This window comes from Vespa mandarinia, chromosome 8 (assembly GCF_050613455.1).
Source record: "Vespa mandarinia isolate Hongniang chromosome 8, ASM5061345v1, whole genome shotgun sequence".
Taxonomy (NCBI): domain Eukaryota; kingdom Metazoa; phylum Arthropoda; class Insecta; order Hymenoptera; family Vespidae; genus Vespa; species Vespa mandarinia.
Genome location: NC_140817.1, coordinates 4,337,219 through 4,357,087, shown reverse-complemented (window position 1 = coordinate 4,357,087; position 19,869 = coordinate 4,337,219). Strand labels below are relative to the sequence as shown.

The following is a 19,869-nucleotide window of genomic DNA, read 5'->3' as shown; positions in this document are numbered from 1 at the left end:
GCATTTTATTTTATATTTTTAACGGCGTTTCTTAAAAGATCATTTTGGAAAAGGTAGGAATATTAGATAAAAGTCTAAAAAAGTTTACAAAATCGAATAACCTGAAGAAATGGGCGACATTATGACTCAATGACTAGCCTTACGGAAGCTTGAAATCAAGATGGCCGGTTGCTTGCATTCATTAGTGTTGCTGGATACAGTGTAATATTTTGGGATAATTACCCGTAGAAAAACTGGGAAGATTTGTTCTAGGATCATTGGAGTTCTTTGTGTTTTTTTCTCGTCATTTTAAGCTGGTCTTATAAACGGTACGTTAAATTCAACATGTAATTATAAGCCTGCGAAAGTTTCGATGAAATTTCGACAAACGAAAGCAATATTCAAGTTTTAATACTCTGTCGATTTATTTAGAATTTATACGAATTCGAAGCGGTTTTATTGGTTATGTTTGTTTTTTATGATTATTGGAGAATATAAATAAATTATTGTGTGTACGTTTGTTGTGTTGGTATTAACAGTTTTTTTTACAGTAGCTTGTTGGATATTTATTTGGCAAGAAAGTGCAGTGATAATTAGTAACGCGCGTAATGCAAATAGAATTTAAAATAACTATCATTGAATATATTTAAATATAAAATTTATCCAAAAATTTACTTTTTGGAGATTATTATTGTTGAAGCAGGCAATAGATTAGTAAAATAGAAATTGATACTTTATCATTCCAAACAAAGTATAATTATAATATATAATTTAAATCTTTAATTTAACATGATATTTGTGTAGGACATAATTATTGAGTAAGCTGGAGTCTGACTGTAGCAATATGGCGAGTCCATCGCCGCAATCATCTCCTATGCCACCGCCACAAGCTCCAAGTCCAATGGGTCCTCCACAGCAAGCTCCATCTCCATCTAATCCTCAAGGCAGTCCTATGGGCCCGCCACAACATCATCCACATAGTCCAACGCAAGGATATCAAGGTGGGCCACCAATGCCACCAGGAGGTCCTCCTATGTCACAACCTCCACAACAACCACCATCACAACAACAAAATTATCCACCTCATCCACAGCAAATGCCACCCAATATGGGTCCTCAGGTATTTAATTCTTATCATTTCTTATAAAATATTGTGACTTGTGTGACATATACAATGTTTCTTTTTTATATTTTTTTTATTTTTTTTTGTATATTACAAATATACTATTATATTATATAATATTATATTATATAATATATTATATTATATAATATTATTTGTATATTACAAGAAAATATGACAATTACATTCATATATTGATGGAATAAATGCTACTGATGGTATTCAAATAATTGCTATAATTAACTATTAAAAATATTTAATAAGATAGAAGATATAAAATAATTCTTATTTATCGTTAAACAAATATATAATACAATTCATAAAATATAAAATGTTATTTCTTAACTAAATATATACACTTATATTTAATACAAATTTTTGTTAATAGATTTTAAATCTGCTTCTTTAAAAAGTTCAACAAGTTGCTCTGCAATGGATTGATTGCAAGCTGCTATAACTTTTGGAATCATTAGATCTAATTCATCGCCTATAAAAATAAGACTAATTTAATATCATGATTACACATACTTTTATAATTCAACAAATGAAAGATTTTTGCTTATTGTATACCATTTGTACTTATCACAATTCCTCCTGCTTCTTCTATTATTAATTTGCCTGCGGCTACATCCCAAGCATCTATTCCTTCAATATGATATGCTTCAACAGCACCCATTGCAACATAACATAATGTAAGTGCTGCGGTTCCTAATGATCGTATTCTACAAATAAGAAAATATTAATAATTATTAATAAGATATAATATTAAATTACATATTTAATTCTTTTATGTATTTACCCATGAGTTCCTTGAATTAAAGCATGCATTCTAGTATATACACTGACTAAATATGTTCTGTCTTTGGCGAGCCATGGTTCCATAGCGACTAATGCTTCAGATAAATCTAGAAACATTGTATAAGTCTTAATATCTTTTATCAAAAATATATTATCTTATATAATACATTATAGATAATATATTATAGCAAAATTATTTATTCTAATTTTGATTTCTAGAAAATAATTTTTAAATATAATAATAGTAAGTAATCGTTGTTACTTTGTATATGAGATGTCTGTATCGGTTTTCCATTAAGGAATGCTCCACAGTTTCTTTTCGCAGAAAAAAATTGTTTCATGATAGGATTATAAACTATTCCTATCTCTGCTTTTTTATTTATTAAAAGAGCTAAGGAAATGCACGTATGTGGAAATTGATGTACAAAATTTGTAGTGCCATCTATAGGATCTATTATCCATGTTGGATCATTTGTTAATTTTGGTAATCCATTCTTTGCTACGCTTTCTTCTCCAATAAATCTGAAAATTAAAGATGTATTATCTCTCTTTTTCTCTCTCTCTCTTTATAGATTGTTATTAGTCATTAATCAAACATACTTATGAGATGGAAATCTTTGAGTTAATTTATTGATTATTTCATTTTCTATCTTATGGTCATACTCAGTAACAAGATCCCAATCAATACTTTTACATTGAGTAGTTTTCTTTTTGTTGATAGAATTTTGTATTATCTAAAAATCAGACGAATAATATAAATGATAGTGAAACATGTTTTTATATATTACATGTTTCATACTGAATAAATATATTATTCTACATATTAGTGAGGATTAACGTGACCATGATCTTTAATAGTACGATTTTTATTTCGTTTTTCATAATTTATATATATATATATTTTCAACAAAAATATTTTCACTTACCTCGCCTGCTAACATAACTAATTCACTCGCTGAATTATAACATTCGTTTATATCGATCATCTCGCTTCTGCTTCGTGACTGTTAGAACACTTGATTAATATTGACACTCCCACAAACACTCTGACTTGATCGACAACGATGCCTTAAACGAACGAAGAAACCTTGCCTGATCTAGCGAGCAAGTGCAGTTAATATGTAAAAGAGAAAGAAGTATGAGTGTGGAATTAATATAAAACGTTACTTTCGACTAAAGTACGTATTATAAATCGTGTATAAACACATACACACGCATACACATATAACGTTATTTATAATGTTAATGTGATTTTAATGTATTACAAAAGTGTTCCTTTTCGCTCGAACTAACTCGAAATATTAAAATATCGGGATCTCTTCACTCGAATATAATAGATCACGTTCACATCTGAATTTCCACTATTCTCATTCATTCTTTTTCCAAGTATTTAGTTAGCGTGCCATTTTCCCTATCACGTCATTCGAGTAATGTGAATGGTATTTCCTAGAACGATGTTCTTTTTTCTCTCTTTTTTTTTTTTTTTTTTTTTTTTTTCTTTTTTTCCTTAGCCTTGGGAATTTTTATACTTTTATCTCACTTTTGATCGACGTATTTATGTACAAAGGTATCACAATGTATACGTATAAGAAACAATAATCAAATTATCTACAATCATATCTGCGACAGTATGTAACGAAGGATTATATTTATGGCAGTAGTTACGTGGGTTACGAGATTTACGAACTTATTAGTCTCGTCTCTCTTTTCGTTTATTTTCTTAAGGGAAAAAATAAAAAAGAAAATAATTGACAAGAATATTCGATAATAAACGAATATTTAAGAGCTACCTTATGTTTAATTGATTCATGATACATACATAAATTACAGAACGAGATATATTCTCATATTATTATTTATTTCTCAAGGACACTTTTTCATCGGCTTCGCGTATTATCCTAACGAATTCCCTCGCGATCTTTTCGTTGCAAGCACCGATTGCTCGTGGTTTCATAATATCGATCTTCTCACCTGTATAAAAGTTTTAAATTATTATTATTATTATTATTATTATTATTATCATCATCATTATTATTAATATTATTATTATTATTATTATCATTATTATTATTATTATTAATTTTCTTAAATAATCGTTTTCTTGAGGAATTAAAGTGCTGGTTTAAAAACTTTCCATTATTAAATATTGAACGGTTTTATGTAAATTTAAAATTAAAAAGACATAGATTACCTGTTACGCGATCAACTACTATACCACCTGCTTCGGTGATAATCAAGGATGCTGCCGCGATATCCCAAGTGGAAATTCCAGGACCTTCGATGTAATAACCTTCCACTATCCCCAAAGCGACATAGCAAAGCGTTAAAGCCGCCACACCAAGAGTGCGAACACTTTAAAGAAGTAGATCAGAATATCAGGCAAGGTCAACGTTGTAGAAATATTCGGTCGTTTGGAAAATGGGTAAATTTTTTTTTCATTATTTTTTAATTAATTATTTTAACTTTATTTTTTTTATTTTTTTCTCTCGAAACAATAATATCTATCTGATAAGATCAAGTATTTTTTTTTTTTATTATTATTATTATTATTATTATTATTATTATTATTATTATTATTATTATTAATATGAATTTGTTTAAACGTACCAGTGTTTGTATGTGTGTACGCGCGCGTTTGTGTGTTATAATTCATTTATTTATCTTACCCTTGTGCTACCCGTGCAATAGCTTGAATTCTTTCGACAGTTTTCTCTCTCATATGATCAATCTTTATAAAACCAGATTCTATGCAGATCAAAGCTTTCGATATGTCTGACAAGATAAAATTTATTTCTTAATAATCTCTTCTTTAGGAACCACGTATTGTCTCAAATATTTTCTCTCTCTCTCTTTCTTTCTTTCATTTATTTTTCTCACCTTCAATTTTTGATACTTTAATACGTTTTCCATTTAAAAACGCTCCTTTATCTTTACGAGCTGTAAATAATTGTTCGTGGATTGGATTGTAAACTATACCCAATACCATTTCCTTTTTAACGGCTAATCCAATAACGACGCATGTATGAGGGAATCCGTGTATAAAATTAAGTGTACCGTCAATGGGATCAATGATCCAGGTAGGATCATTAGTCAATTCAGGTAATATCTGTCCAGTTGATTCCTCTGCAATAAATCTAAGACATAAGATATGAATAATCATTTATGATAATTTGTTAATTGGTTAATGGTATTGCTTGATAATTATTAATAACTCATTTACCTATGGCTTGGATATAAATTCTTCAATTTACCAATAATAATGTCCTCTATCTTTTTGTCATATTCAGTTACGAGATCCCAATCGCCTAGCTTTTTATTTATGCTTTTTGAACCATTAATGGCATCTTTCAGAATCTTTTTGAACAACGTAACATCAAGTAATTATTTATTCGTGACAATAATTGGAGATAAGATATTTTATAGATTGATGAGTTTTGAAGTATCGATCAAACTTATTTTTTAATATCCTTATCAAAGTTTTAAGTTTTGTTCATTGAAACTTACCTTTGCACATTCCTGAATGAGATTTAATGCTACTTCGTAATATTCATCTTCGACTTGTCGTGCCATTTTCTAGTTGAATCTTTTCAATCTTAACGTAGTGTAGAATAACTCGTTTACGATCGGCTTACGAAAAGGCTTCAAGGTAGACTGTCTTCGTTACAATGTTCTGTTTCTTATGCTTCTTACTAATGATTCTCTTGGAGTGGGTATAAAAGTAAGATTCGAGATGATGATAACAATTCATTGATTAAACATAATTTTTCTAATTTTATGCTGAATGATCTTATCTTTGATTTTATCTCAACTCGATGTTGCATAAAAATGTTCTCATGCAAATGTATATTTTTTAATAATAGTAATAATGTAGTAGATCTAATTGTGTTTGTTATAACAAGATAACGTTGTTGACGCGCAACGATAATTTTAATTGCGTTCGGTAAATGTGAGTAGTCTTAAATAATTTTATTGATGACACTTTAAGATTGTCGTGTATTTAAAACGAAATGCAACATAAGCCTATGAAATATTTATCAAGCTAATTGAAGAATTAAATATAGAAAAGGACAAATTGATTCTATCTTGATTCAATGTAATTAAAATTTACGTAATACTGTTCACGTAGAATAAATTTCATATCTAATTGTACCTCGTGACCTGTCACGTTGACGATTTCATGTTGAGATTTTTTTTTTTTGTTGTCACTTTTTTTCCCTCATCAGTGAACTTATTCTTCATCTTCGATCATCCTTTATTTAATTATTTATTTATTGTTTTTTATTCTTTTATCGGTTTTTCACGTATTATTACGATGTACGAAACTAATAATCGAACGTTTACATGTTTAGAAATAGGAGAATTATTTCATTATATCTTAATTTATACAATATTATACATGTTAGTAAAAAATAAGATCAAGTTCGTCGAAGTCTTTTTCTTTGGGTTTTCAAATCGGTATCAACGATCAGTTTCGTCATCTCGCAAGCCAATTGCGTTGTAGACGCGACTACGGTGTTTGGTTTCATTAGATTGAAAGGTCCACCTAAGGTGAATGTAAAAATCTTTAGTAAAAAGAAAAAAAAAAAAAAAAAAAAAAAGAAAGGAAGGAGAAATAAAAAAGTAAAAGGAAAAAAGTCAACGACAAATATTGAATATCTTGACTCGCTGTTGTACCTTTCGAATCTAGTAAGGTACCACCGGCTTCACTAACTATAATCATTCCTGCTGCCACGTCCCAAGGTTGAAGACCATCCATTTGAAAGCAATCGATTACGCCTTTAGCCACATATGCCATCGATAACGCAGCCGAGCCTACGTTTCTGATACTAAAAAAATGACCGATAAAGATTTTTAAATCGTTTTTATTAGATATGCTGATTTTTAATTTTTACGGATTATTATTACTTTAACTCACGCTTGGGATGCTTCGAATAAAGCCAAGAATCTACCCAAAGCGATGTCACGGTTTTTGTACATTCGCAAACTCCCCACTTCAAACGCCAATAAACTCTTCTTTAGTTCTAAATCAAAATAAAAATACATAGAGATAAAATATATCTAATTTAAAAAAGAAAAAAAAAAGGAAAAATTAAAGAATTATTTAAACGGATTATTTACAAAAGAGAAAAAGAAAATTGTGTAGTAGTAATAATTTACCTGTTACTTTGGATACTCGAATAGGTTTTTCATTTAGAAATGCACCTTGGCCTTTTTTTGCCGTATATAGTTCGCAATTAACAGGATTGTAAATTATTCCTAGGACTATTTCCTTACATATCGCTAAACCAACCGAGATGCAGTATTGCGAAAAAGAGTGTACGAAATTAACTGTACCGTCGATCGGATCGATTAACCATGTTGGTGAATCAGTCAATTCTGGCAATATCGATAGGCCAATTGTTTCTTCCCCGATGAATCTGCGTTATCGAGAAGGCTTTGATAAAACATTATCCATATAACTCTAATTCTTGATTTTTATTTTACTCACTTGTGATCAGGAAATTCTTTGTTAAGAGCATTGATCAAGAATTCCTCTATTTTGTGGTCAAAATTCGTTACTAAATCTTTTTCTATCCATTTAGTTTCGACAACTTTTTCCGTATCATCGACGTTTTTAATCAACTATTAAAAAGAAAATAAATTCAAGGAACGTGACATTATTCGTATTCGTTTAATTATCGTCGACATACCTTTCCAGCTTCTAACGTTAGATTTTTTGCGAATTCAAAATATTTCGAAATATCCTGATCATTTGCCATAATTGTCGAGAAAGAGACTTTCGTTAGAGTGACTGTTCGATTAGATATGCGAGATGTCTGCTTCGTTCTTATCTTCTTAAGCAATGATATCTGATTCCGAAGATGGCGCCGGTAAATGGATTTCCACATTTAAGATGAATTCTGATTAATTGTGGTACTTTCTTTTTTCTTTTTCTTTTTTTGAATTGTCTTTATTACAAATCTATTTTATGTGTACGCTTGGGTAATTAAATCGAGCGACGCGACGTTCCTGAAGTTCAGGTTTGAAACGATTAACGATTTAAAAATACTTTCGAACTGTCGATAAATCGATTGTCATCAATTGGTCAGCCTAAAACTACCTTCGAAACGTTTGTATATTATTCATTTATTCATGGTAAGATTGATCTTTTCGTTTTTTTTTTGTTTTGTTTCGTACAAAATGTAAATCTTTAGATTATTTTTTATCGAGTTTTCACATTATTTTTTAATAAGTAAAACGCTTATTTAAATTGTTACCTGCTTTCTTGATCGAATTTTTGCAATGTGTATATGTGCATATATGTACACACACACACAGACACACACACATATATATATATATATTTTTTTTTTTTGAACTATGATAACACTTTACGATAAAATACAATAGTTATCAATAAATCGAATAGAACAGTCTCGCTGCTCTTTATAAACTAGTAAGACTTTGGTAAGATAGCAGTCATTTTTAACAATTATCGTTATTTAAGAAAAAGTGATAATTCTATTATCTTGTTCGCGTACAACTTCGAAAGTATTACGTTGTGGCCTTAAGTATTGATCTTCTTAGATGGGTCTTAGAATCCGCATGCTTGATCAGTTTGACTAAATCATTGCCCAACTTTTTATTACCAACTGCCACTATTTTTGGAGCTATTATTTTTAATTCTCCACCTAATATGTAACAGGAAAAAAAAAATACAAGAAAACAATTAGCTAGAAATTTCGTTAAATATATAACTTCGTTAAATTGAAATTAAAGAATGATGATTATCTTTTATTTGATATAAATACCATTTGTATCGATGACTGTACCACCAGCTTCTTGGATAATTAGTACACCTGCTGCTATATCCCAAGGCATTAGATTGTCCGAATGATAACCTTCTATAGCACCCATAGCCACATAACAAAGTGACAAGGCTGCTGAACCCATTGTTCTTATACCATGAGCTACCGTAACAAATGCTTCGAGTCTACCAAGGACGATATCTCTGATATCTTCTATTGCTGCAAAGGAAGCTTCCAAACATAGCAAAGAATGTTCCAAATCTGTCAATTATTAGTAATTTATTAATCAAAGTAACAAAGGAGTTATTTGGATTATATAAATCTTTCTTTAGGATTGCAATAGAAAAAAGATTTTTTTTTTTTTTCTCATACCTCTTATATTCGAACATTTTATAGGTTTGCCATTTAGAAATGCACCGTGACCTTTCTTAGCCGTAAACAATTGTTCTAACACGGGATTATATACGATTCCCAATTGGAGCTCTTTGTTCACGGACAAAGCGATCGATATGCACGTAAAGGGAAAAGAATGAACGAAATTGGTCGTTCCATCGATCGGATCGATGATCCACGTGGGTGCATCTGTCAGTTCTGGTATAGATTTCGTTATTGAGACTGTTTCCTCACCGATAAATCTACAAACATAATAATACATAATGATCTATAAATATAATTATCAAAATTAATTCATTTATATCTACAATTGTGTCTATTTGAAGAATGATTTTTTTCTTTCCTCCTATCAATCAATTGAATTCATTTTATATACCATATTATATTATACTATAGCATATACTAACTTGTGCTTTGGAAATTCTTTGGTAAGATTGTCGATCAAAATTTTTTCAACCTTTCTATCATATTCGGTTACCAAATCCCAATCGGCAGCTTTCGTTTCGATCTTTTTATTAGATCTATCAATGGCCTCTCGTATTACCTAATACAAAAAAAAAAAAAAAGAAAACGTTATTACATTTCATAAAAGTTATTATATTATATAATACGATACACGTAATACAATCTTTTGATTTTATTAATTACTCTGTGAAATATATGCGATAAATTCTACGCGATAAATTTGGAAGACCATAGTTATGATAATAATTTGATTGAATAAACGCGATAATGATAAGCATATAATCTTATGTGGAAGGTAGAACGTATGACAAATTATGACATGCGTATATTATTCAAGATGGATTTATTTGAAGAAGAAGAAGAAGAAGAAGATTCATTGAAAAGTAGTTAATTCATTGGATCAATGTAACTTGACCTTGAATGAATATTGGTCACTAGATAGCAATTGACATTATACTTTTATTAATTTTAAATGATACAAATTCGTGATCATTGAAATCCATAATTGATTATAATCGCAATAATAATTAATTGTCCTCATAGTTGAATTTAAAGGGCAAATATTTTTATCAAAAATTCTTTTTTTGTAAATCACAATAAAATTTCTATAATTACCTTTCCTGATTCGATAGTAAGTTTCAAAACGTAATCGTAAATACGATCGAGTTCCTCTTGATCGACCATCGTATGTATCACTGATTTAAATTGATAAAATTCAAGTTAGCGTTTACTTTTAATTTTTTATCTTGAAAAAATTTCGACCAACTACTATCACGATCTGTCTTGGTTGTAATAGCGAGTCGTTGAAGGAAGCTCTGTTTTATGGTATACTTGCGCCCCTTTACCCCTCCAGCTAAACAACCACCACCACCACCACCACCACTACTACCACTACCACCACCACCACCAACACCACTATGTGCTTGCAACTGATCGACATAATAGGAATATTAAATGCCAGTGGAATTCTTTTCTACTTGACGATATTATTGATAGAATAAAGCCTAGATAGATTAGAGAATTATATTTTTATTTTCTATTTTCTCTTTTATCCTAGCCGTTAGAAAAAGATTAGAAATAAACTATTGTATATGTATGATTTTTAATAATTTTTATGGACATTGATTATTGACTATGGGAAAAGTTATTTCACTTAAACATTTAGATCAATAATTAATTATCGACGATATCAAATTAATCAATAAATAATAATAATAATAATAATAATAATAATAATAATAATAATAATAATAATAATAATAATAATAATAATAATAATAATACTAATATAATAATAATAATAAATATAATAATACTAATAATAATAATAATAATAATAATAATAATAATAATAATAATAATAATAATAATAATAATAATAATAATAATAATAATAAAAGGGCAATTATTATAATAAATTCTTTCATCGAGAAAAAAAGAAAAGAAGTAATTATTTTTCAATGTTTAATGTAATGTCGTATTTATGAAGAAATATTTGTCACGTGAAATCCTGGATATATCGTTGAGTTCCACTTGTGTACATGTACACCGGATGCCTTGCATGCTCCATGAACGTGATTTCGTTCGGTTTGGGGCGTGAACAAGCCATGATCTATCGTTCTTCTATACATAAAACGTTTAATATATAATAAAATAATGGTGTGTGTATGTGTTAGTCACAAGTTAAGCACGTGTAATCGCGTGTTCGTCTTATTGTTCGCATGTATATTCGCTACTATATGTTTACTTGGACCTTCACGTGGATGATTTGTCATCGTTGTCCTTTATCTTTTTGTCTTTCGATTAATCTTGTTAGTATACGTCGTATTATGAATAACTAGTTTAAAGTACGCTGATCAGTTTTGCCAATCTTAATTATATGTATTTGTTGGGATATTAAATATGTTAAGAAAATTTGTCTTTGTTCATAATGGAATCCTTTAGTTTCTCATTTCAAAGAAATAAATTATAGAAAAGATAGTGTTCATTTTAACATTTTATCACTTTTTCCTTGGTGTATTATCTTGAGGAAAAAACGAAAAATATAACTGATCGATGAACAAACAAAAAAAAGAAAGAAAAAAATAAAAAAAATAAAAAAATATGAAAGAAACGAATTTGTAATGGATGGATGATAATACCTGCAATAATATAGATTTAACAATAAAGATATAAAAATGTAGATATCAAGAAGCAAACATTTATTGCATGAGGTAACTGTTAATCTGAGGTATAAATTTTTTCTAAATAAAGTATTTCCTTTTACTTTTTAATAAAAGATTTTATGTCACACACATGGTATAACATATCTGATATTACATGTAAATGAATATCATGAACATATATGAGTAATATGAATTGTTATTTATAAATTTATATTCTAATCATAATATAATTGATTACAATTAATTTGATTTTTAGAATCAAGGTGGATCTGGTCCAGTAGGCCAGGGACCAAACCCTCAGCAGGGACCGGTTGGATCGATGGTACCTGGTCAAATAGGTCCTAATGGGCCTCAAAGTGGAAGGCCTGTTGGAAACAGTCCAAGTAATCAAATTGGACCTGGAGGACAAATGGGACCTGGTAATCAAATGAGTCAAAGTGGTCCTGCTAATCAAATGGGTCAATTAGGACCAGGAAGTGGCCCAGGCACCCAAATGGGACCTGGAAGTAGTCCTGGTGGACAAATGGGTCCAGGTAATGGACCTACTGGCCCTGGTGGTCCAATGGGGCCTGGTAATGGACCTTCTGGACCTGGTCAAATGGGACCCGGCGGGGGTCCTGGTGGACCGCAATTGGGGCCAGGACAAATGGTACCTAGTAATCAGATGTCTCAAAGTGGGCCAGCAAATCAACTAGGACCCAATGGACCAAGTAATCAGATGGGCCCAGGAGGACCAGCCAGTCAAATGAGTCATGCAGTTGCTAGTGGTCAAATGGGACCAAATGGACTCGGTGGACAACCGAACTCCAATCAGATAGGTCCCAATACGTCAAATCAAGGACAAATTGTTCCAGGAAATTCAGGTCCAATGGGACCAGGTGCACCAGTAAATCAAATGAGTCAAACTGGACCTGGCCATATTGGGCCTAGTGGTCCTACAGGACCACCTGGTTCTGGTCAAGAAAATTTGAATGCTTTACAAAAAGCTATAGATTCTATGGAAGAAAAAGGTCTTCAGGAAGATCCACGATATTCGCAATTACTAGCGCTAAGAGCTCGTCAAGGAAGTAGCATGGGAGAGAAACAAACATTTAGTGCTCAACAGTTACAACAACTACGGTACAGTTTATTGATATCTTTTTTATTTCATTCTTTTAATACGATTAAACATTTTTATCATTATTATTTACAGAGTACAAATCATGGCATATCGTATATTAGCAAGGAATCAGCCTTTATCACAACAATTAGCACTTGCTGTTCAAGGTAAATATATAAAGTATAATATATTAAAATCTATTTACTAATTATCAATCCTTTATTCTTCTTCAATACAAATAGGCGGAGCTCCACCCCCAGGTATAACACAACGTCCTATGGATCCATCTCAAGGACCGACAACTACTCCAGGACCACAAATTCCAGGTCCTAATGTAATAGGTCCTGCAGGTGCTCCAAGACCAGGTTGTCAAACACCTCAACAGCAACAGCCACCTCAGCAAGGTGCTAAAACTAATAGAGTTACGAGTGTTCCAAAACCGGTGGGATTGGATCCATTATTAATTTTGCAAGAACGAGAGAATAGGTAAAAGCTAGGAATTATGTTTGTAACAAATGATATACTTACTGTTAGTAATGGCTACTAAACATATTATTCGTGATCTTTACATAACAGAGTTGCGGCTCGTATTGCATTAAGAATGGAACAACTAAGTAACTTGCCAACAAATATGCCCGAAGATCTACGTATTCAAGTCCAGATAGAATTACGTATGCTGAGGGTACTCAATTTTCAACGACAACTTAGATCTGAGGTAGAGTTATTACTGTTGTATGATAACATAAAATATACATAGTCATATTATACATTAGATATGAGTTAACTAATTTTATCGTTGTTCTACATAGATAATAGCATGTACTAGAAAGGATACGACTTTGGAAACAGCTGTTAATGTAAAGGCTTACAAACGTACGAAAAAGCAAGGATTAAGAGAAGCAAGAGCCACAGAAAAATTAGAAAAGCAACAGAAGTTGGAAGCTGAACGTAAACGTAGACAAAAGCATCAAGTAAGTTTTAATTATTAAAGTGAACAAGAAAATAAATGATATTAACGATAATAATATCTTTAAATCCTTACGTCATTCTATTTTCTTTTAAGGAATTTCTTAGTTCAGTACTTCAACATGGTAAAGATTTTAAAGAATTTCATAGGAATAATGTCGCTAAATTGGCTAGACTCAATAAAGCTGTACTCAACTATCACGCCAATGCTGAACGTGAACAAAAGAAAGAACAAGAACGTATTGAAAAGGAGCGTATGCGTCGTCTTATGGCTGAGGACGAAGAGGGATATAGAAAATTGATTGATCAAAAGAAAGACAAACGTTTAGCTTTCCTTTTATCTCAAACTGATGAATATATTAGTAATCTTACAGAAATGGTGAAACAACATAAAATAGAACAAAAGAGAAAGCAAGTTGAAGAGCAGAAACGTAAAAAGGTTTGTGTAAACGTACGGAAAGAATATTTTTTTCTTTTTTTTTTTTTTTTTTTATCTGATTTTTAACTCATCAAATTTTCATTATTTGAATTTCAATATTTCTAGAAGAAGAAGAAACTTCAGGATGGTGAAATTAACGAAGATGGTAGCCCCAGCGATGATACTCGCGTGGGCGTTATTGAAGTAGCAACCGGTCGTACTTTAACTGGTGATGAAGCACCGTTGATGAGTCAACTTTCTGCATTTTTAGAAGCTCATCCTGGTTGGGAACCAATCGATTCTGAAAGCGAAGATGACGATGAAGATGAGGAAGATGAGAGTGAGAATAAATTTGATATATATATATATATATTTTTTTTTATTTTAAATGTTCATTATAAATAAACGATATACTTATATCAAATCTTTTATTGATATCACTAGATAAAGAAAAACCAATGGGTGATTCTGAAGAAGAAAAAGTGAAAAAGACGATACACAAAGCCAAAGTTGAAGATGATGAATATAAAACAGAAGAACAAACATATTATAGTATTGCACATACTGTTCACGAAGTCGTTACAGAACAAGCCTCAATTATGGTTAATGGAAAATTGAAAGAATATCAGATTAAAGTAAGAGAAAGAGAGAAAGAGAAAAAAGGGGGAGGGAGGAAGGGAGAGAGAGAAAAAGAATTATATATTTTATATTATTTTGATAATATTTAATAACTAATAGTTTCTATAATGAATATGAATTATTTTAGGGTTTGGAGTGGTTGGTATCACTATTTAATAATAATCTTAATGGTATTTTGGCGGATGAGATGGGTCTTGGTAAAACGATTCAAACTATAGCTTTAGTCACATATCTAATGGAGAAAAAGAAAGTCAATGGGCCATTTTTGATCATTGTTCCATTATCGTAAGAAAAATAAATATAATCATTTTTTTATTCCCATAAATCCTTTATCATTAAATATTTTGTTTATGATTATTTAATATTGTAATATTTTTTATTTTTGTTTTTTTAGTACACTTTCAAATTGGGTTCTTGAGTTCGAGAAATGGGCACCTAGCGTAGTTGTGGTATCTTATAAAGGATCACCAGCTGGTAGACGTGCCATTCAATCTCAAATGAGAGCAACTAAGTTTAATGTTCTATTGACAACATACGAATATGTTATCAAGGATAAGGGTGTTTTGGCAAAATTGCAATGGAAATATATGATTATCGATGAGGGTCACAGAATGAAAAATCATCATTGCAAATTAACACAAGTGTTAAATACACATTATTTAGCTCCTCATAGGCTTTTGTTAACTGGTACACCATTACAAAATAAGCTACCTGAGTTATGGGCTTTATTGAATTTCTTATTGCCTTCGATATTTAAATCTTGTAGTACGTTTGAACAATGGTTTAATGCACCATTTGCAACTACTGGTGAAAAGGTAAATAAATTACGATTTATTATTTAGTTATGTAAAACAACTCTAAAACAATGTTATGCGATCACAGGTTGAACTAAACGAGGAAGAAACTATTTTGATTATTCGCCGTTTACACAAAGTTTTACGACCATTCTTATTGAGACGTTTGAAAAAAGAAGTCGAATCGCAGTTACCTGATAAAGTTGAATACATTATTAAATGTGACATGTCTGGACTTCAGAAAGTGCTTTACAAGTAAATATCCATTCGGATTTTATTCTAATAATATTACATTTTCTTTCTACTTTTTCTAACACAGAAATTTATTTTAGACATATGCAGAGTAAAGGAGTTCTATTGACAGATGGTTCGGAGAAAGGCAAACAGGGCAAGGGTGGTGCTAAGGCTTTAATGAATACTATTGTACAATTGAGAAAATTATGTAATCATCCTTTCATGTTTCAAGCTATCGAAGAAAAATATTGCGAACACGTTGGCACACAAGGATCTGGAGTTATCACTGGGTATGTACCTAACAATTATATTATTGTATAATGATGATTATATATTTGTATATTACATTTAAAATATTTATTCATTTTTAATTAACAGACCTGATTTATATCGTGCATCTGGAAAATTCGAACTTTTGGATCGTATCCTACCAAAATTGAAAGCAACCAATCATAGAGTATTGCTTTTCTGTCAAATGACACAATTAATGACGATTATGGAGGATTACTTAAGTTGGAGGGGATTTATGTATTTGCGATTGGATGGTACAACGAAAGCCGAAGACAGAGGGGATTTGTTAAGAAAGTTTAATGATCCTGGTTCGGAATATTTTCTTTTCTTATTGTCCACTCGTGCCGGTGGTCTTGGTTTGAATTTACAAGCTGCTGATACTGTAATTATTTTTGATTCGGATTGGAATCCACATCAAGTAAGATTTATTGTTTGTTATGATGCTAAAGTCCACAAGATACACACACACAAACAAAGCTAATATTTCATCCACTATTATTTTAGGATTTACAAGCACAAGATCGAGCACATAGAATCGGTCAGAAAAACGAAGTACGTGTGCTTAGATTGATGACCGTAAATTCTGTAGAAGAAAGGATATTAGCTGCGGCTAGATATAAATTAAACATGGATGAGAAAGTCATTCAAGCTGGAATGTTCGATCAAAAGTCTACAGGTTCTGAGAGGCAACAGTTCTTGCAGAGTATTTTGCATCAGGATGATGCAGAGGACGAGGAAGAGAACGAAGTACCGGACGATGAGACGGTGAATCAAATGATCGCTAGAACCGAGGGCGAATTTGAAATATTTCAAAAATTGGATTTAGAACGAAGAAGAGAGGAAGCTAAATTAGGGCCTAATAGAAAATCTCGATTATTGGAGGAAGCTGAATTACCGGATTGGCTTGTCAAGGATGACGATGAAGTAGAAAGATGGACTTACGAGGAAGATGAAGAAAGATATCTTGGTAGAGGTTCAAGGCAGCGTAAAGAGGTCGATTATACTGATAGTATAACTGAGAAAGAATGGTTAAAGGCCATCGATGATGATGGTGCAGAATATGATGAGGAAGAAGAGGATGATAAAAAGAAGAAAAAGACAAGGAAACGAAAGAAAAAAGGCGAAGAAGATGACGAACCGATGCCAAAGAAACGAAGAGGTGCTGGATCGTCAATTGATCCAAAGATGAAACGTGCGATGAAAAAGTTGATTATGGTAGTTGTTAATTATACTGATAGTACCGATGGTAGATTACTTAGTGAACCATTTATGAAGCTACCATCCAGACGAGAGTTACCTGATTATTATGAAATTATAAAGAAGCCATTGACTATAAACAAATTGTTGCAAAAAATCGAAGAAGGCAAAGTAAGTATTTCGTCGATTTTATTATTATTATTATTATTATAATATATATATTTTTTTATTATTTTCTTTTTCTTTTATTTCTCTATATTTTTTATTTATTTTTTTTTGTCAACGAAACAAGATATCTTTTATTAATATTTCTAATTTTTTTTTTTTTTTTCCCCTATTTATTAGTACGCCGACTTTGATGAATTGGAGAAAGATTTTATGCAGCTATGTAAAAATGCACAGATCTATAATGAAGAAGCTTCTCTTATTCATGAAGATTCTATAGTTTTGCAATCTGTATTTACGAATGCCCGGCAACGTTTGGAGGAAGAAGGAAATATTTCCGATTTGGATGACAAAGGTATTATTATTATTCGTCATTTTTTATTCTTTATTATTATCATTGTATGTTATATTTTTCATAATGATATTTCAGATGGCGAGGAAGGATCCGATGCTGATTCCAGTGTTAGAATGAAAATAAAACTTAAAGGTAGAAAGAGCGAAGGTAGAGGTGGTCGTAGAAAAAGAGTTACAAAGAAATATATTTCTGATGACGATGATGATGCAGATGACAATTAAATATTAAATGTGATTATTCGATATAGAAAATTTAAAGATTACGGTAATATTAACATTTAAAACTATTTATCTTAAATTTTTCTTTGTGAAACGGTATATATATACATATATATATCTATATATATATGTATATATACTTCGCGCTTAAGATCGACTGTTGTAATTATAAACTTTATAAAATTATTCTACAAAAAAAAAAAAAAAGAAAAAAAAAAAAAAAAAAAAAAAGAAAAAAAAAAGATATATCTAATAATAATTATAACTTGATTTAATTGTACGAGATACGATACTATTGTTTAATCAAGTTTAGAAAACGGGCAGATCATTGTTATTAATATGACGAAGTTGAGTCGAAATTCAAAGATAGCTCTCCCTTCTTATAGAATTAGATATATTTAAGGGAAATGAAAATGAACAAAAATGAAGAAAAGGAGAAACTGAATATTCTGCTTCTTCTTCTTCTTTTTTTTTCTTCTTTTTTTTTCTTTTTTTTTTTTTAAATAAACCTTTTTATGTTTTAAATTTGAGTAATCATATTATGTGTGCATCGATTGCATAGTGTACAGTAAAAATTAGGATTAAGAATTGCAATTTTATTTGTACGAACGTATTACCAATTTATATATTGATCGATACTTTTTTTTTTAAAGAAAGTATTACAGTAAATTCTATTGTTATATCATTAAACGCTCTTATTAGATTTAAAAAGAAGAAAAAAAAAAAAAAAGAAAAAAACCATAATACATTCGAGGTATGATTTTTTCTTTCTAATTATATAGATTCCTTTTAAATTTTAATACTTTCAAGTTTTATTAATATTGCGCTTATGATATTGCAAATGTAACTGCCAGCTATTGGTTTACAATACATACTATTATCCTTATTATAACTTCGCATGTTGTCCATTAAAATGCATAAACAATATTGAAATGATAATATCATAAAAGCTTAAGGCGATCAATTATAAAGTATTTACTAGTACATAATGACAACGTGTTAATTATCCTTATTATAACAAAACAAATGAATTTTTAAATTATGTAATTTTTTATTCCAGTACATTAAGTTTAATTCCTTTAGAAATAAATTTTTTTTTTCTTTAGAATTGTAATATTTTTCGCAGATTTAATATGATTACATATATACATACATACATACATACATACATACATACATACACACAACACACACACAAATATATTGATTAAATGCAAGAAGAAAGAGATTTGTTTAATACAACGGATAATTATGTTAAATGCAGAAATTTTTCCTGCTGTATTCATTATTCATAAAACATTGTAACTTCTTATTCATAGTGGAGATATATAGCGGGAATAGAAATATTTGAGAAATAAACTGAAAATTACGAGACGTATCTATAAAGAATTCTTAGAAAAGGTATTTAAAAGACCAATAACCACATTGATTCTTGCCAACAATTGGATTTGTTTTGCTGGAATCATAGTGTGTCTCAATCGTTAGATCCGTACCTCTTCCTTGCAATTTCGGTCCTGTTTTGAATTTAGATAGAATTTAGGCAAGCTGTTGCGGTAGTATTCCTACCTTCCTAACGCCACTCATTGCATATGCCACTATATACTCATACGTTTCAATAGCTTCATGTAGACATAATGTGTATGTGTGTATGTATGCATATATGTATGTATATATATTGCATATATATATTGCATATATATATTGCATGTATATATGTATATATATTTATATATATATATACACATCTTATTTTAAACATATGTTGCATCTTTCTACAGTATT

General features: G+C 30.3%; 4 protein-coding genes across 10 annotated transcripts; 1 reads left to right on the top strand and 3 right to left on the bottom strand.

Annotated features, from left to right (window-relative positions):
• The first annotated feature begins 167 nt into the window (after positions 1-167).
• Positions 168-18,260, top strand: brm (ATP-dependent helicase brm). Of its 2 annotated transcripts, XM_035887453.2 has the most exons (18): positions 168-308; positions 784-1,099; positions 11,968-12,830; positions 12,904-12,977; positions 13,053-13,296; positions 13,387-13,525; positions 13,620-13,781; positions 13,874-14,215; positions 14,321-14,534; positions 14,639-14,829; positions 14,961-15,118; positions 15,228-15,648; positions 15,716-15,882; positions 15,960-16,151; positions 16,240-16,570; positions 16,657-17,520; positions 17,695-17,869; positions 17,945-18,260. In XM_035887453.2, the coding sequence occupies exons 2-18, from the start codon at positions 824-826 to the stop codon at positions 18,088-18,090; spliced, it is 4,959 nt and encodes a 1,652-aa protein (XP_035743346.2). In that variant the 5' UTR covers positions 168-308; positions 784-823; the 3' UTR covers positions 18,091-18,260. The 2 variants fall into 2 exon arrangements, with proteins under 2 accessions (XP_035743346.2, XP_035743347.2); XM_035887454.2 differs by lacking the exons at positions 168-308; positions 784-1,099 and adding an exon at positions 3,997-4,322.
• LOC118451194 (inositol monophosphatase 1-like) lies at positions 1,377-3,370 on the bottom strand. 5 transcript variants are annotated; one of them, XM_035887495.2, is made up of 7 exons: positions 3,111-3,370; positions 2,827-2,997; positions 2,501-2,634; positions 2,163-2,422; positions 1,902-2,007; positions 1,673-1,824; positions 1,377-1,589 (listed from the first exon to the last, which is right to left on the bottom strand). In XM_035887495.2, exons 2-7 carry the CDS (start codon positions 2,884-2,886, stop codon positions 1,468-1,470), a joined length of 834 nt encoding a protein of 277 aa, XP_035743388.1. In that variant the 5' UTR covers positions 2,887-2,997; positions 3,111-3,370; the 3' UTR covers positions 1,377-1,467. The 5 variants fall into 5 exon arrangements, with proteins under 5 accessions (XP_035743388.1, XP_085514631.1, XP_085514632.1 ...); XM_085658505.1 differs by having other exon boundaries at positions 2,827-2,992; XM_085658506.1 differs by having other exon boundaries at positions 3,166-3,370.
• On the bottom strand, positions 6,166-7,788 carry LOC118451191 (uncharacterized). Of its 2 annotated transcripts, none has more exons than XM_035887492.2 (6): positions 7,591-7,788; positions 7,389-7,522; positions 7,235-7,317; positions 6,816-6,921; positions 6,575-6,726; positions 6,166-6,443 (listed from the first exon to the last, which is right to left on the bottom strand). In XM_035887492.2, exons 1-6 carry the CDS (start codon positions 7,786-7,788, stop codon positions 6,316-6,318), a joined length of 801 nt encoding a protein of 266 aa, XP_035743385.1. In that variant the 3' UTR covers positions 6,166-6,315. The 2 variants fall into 2 exon arrangements, with proteins under 2 accessions (XP_035743385.1, XP_035743383.1); XM_035887490.2 differs by having other exon boundaries at positions 6,266-6,443; positions 7,058-7,317.
• On the bottom strand, positions 8,431-10,334 carry LOC118451192 (inositol monophosphatase 1-like). Its single transcript, XM_035887493.2, has 5 exons — positions 10,162-10,334; positions 9,489-9,625; positions 9,061-9,323; positions 8,692-8,949; positions 8,431-8,571 (listed from the first exon to the last, which is right to left on the bottom strand). The coding sequence occupies exons 1-5, from the start codon at positions 10,228-10,230 to the stop codon at positions 8,435-8,437; spliced, it is 864 nt and encodes a 287-aa protein (XP_035743386.1). The 5' UTR covers positions 10,231-10,334; the 3' UTR covers positions 8,431-8,434.
• Positions 18,261-19,869: the final 1,609 nt, after the last annotated feature.

Coding starts and splice junctions, on each gene's coding strand:
- LOC118451192 (XM_035887493.2), bottom strand. CDS start 10,230: ATGGTCGATCAAGAGGAACTCGATCGTATTTACGATTACGTTTTGAAA. Junction 9,324..9,488: donor AAAGAATTTCCAAAGCACAA/GTTAGTATATGC, acceptor TTATGTTTGTAG/ATTTATCGGTGAGGAAACAG. Junction 8,572..8,691: donor TACAGTCATCGATACAAATG/GTATTTATATCA, acceptor GTTACATATTAG/GTGGAGAATTAAAAATAATA.
- LOC118451191 (XM_035887490.2), bottom strand. CDS start 7,788: ATGTGGAAATCCATTTACCGGCGCCATCTTCGGAATCAGATATCATTG. Junction 7,318..7,388: donor AAAGAATTTCCTGATCACAA/GTGAGTAAAATA, acceptor TCGATAACGCAG/ATTCATCGGGGAAGAAACAA. Junction 6,444..6,574: donor TACCTTACTAGATTCGAAAG/GTACAACAGCGA, acceptor CATTCACCTTAG/GTGGACCTTTCAATCTAATG.
- LOC118451194 (XM_085658504.1), bottom strand. CDS start 2,886: ATGATCGATATAAACGAATGTTATAATTCAGCGAGTGAATTAGTTATG. Junction 2,008..2,162: donor ACAGACATCTCATATACAAA/GTAACAACGATT, acceptor CAATGTTTCTAG/ATTTATCTGAAGCATTAGTC. Junction 1,590..1,672: donor AATTGTGATAAGTACAAATG/GTATACAATAAG, acceptor TTATTTTTATAG/GCGATGAATTAGATCTAATG.
- brm (XM_035887453.2), top strand. CDS start 824: ATGGCGAGTCCATCGCCGCAATCATCTCCTATGCCACCGCCACAAGCT. Junction 13,297..13,386: donor TTGCAAGAACGAGAGAATAG/GTAAAAGCTAGG, acceptor TTTACATAACAG/AGTTGCGGCTCGTATTGCAT. Junction 15,883..15,959: donor CTTCAGAAAGTGCTTTACAA/GTAAATATCCAT, acceptor AATTTATTTTAG/ACATATGCAGAGTAAAGGAG.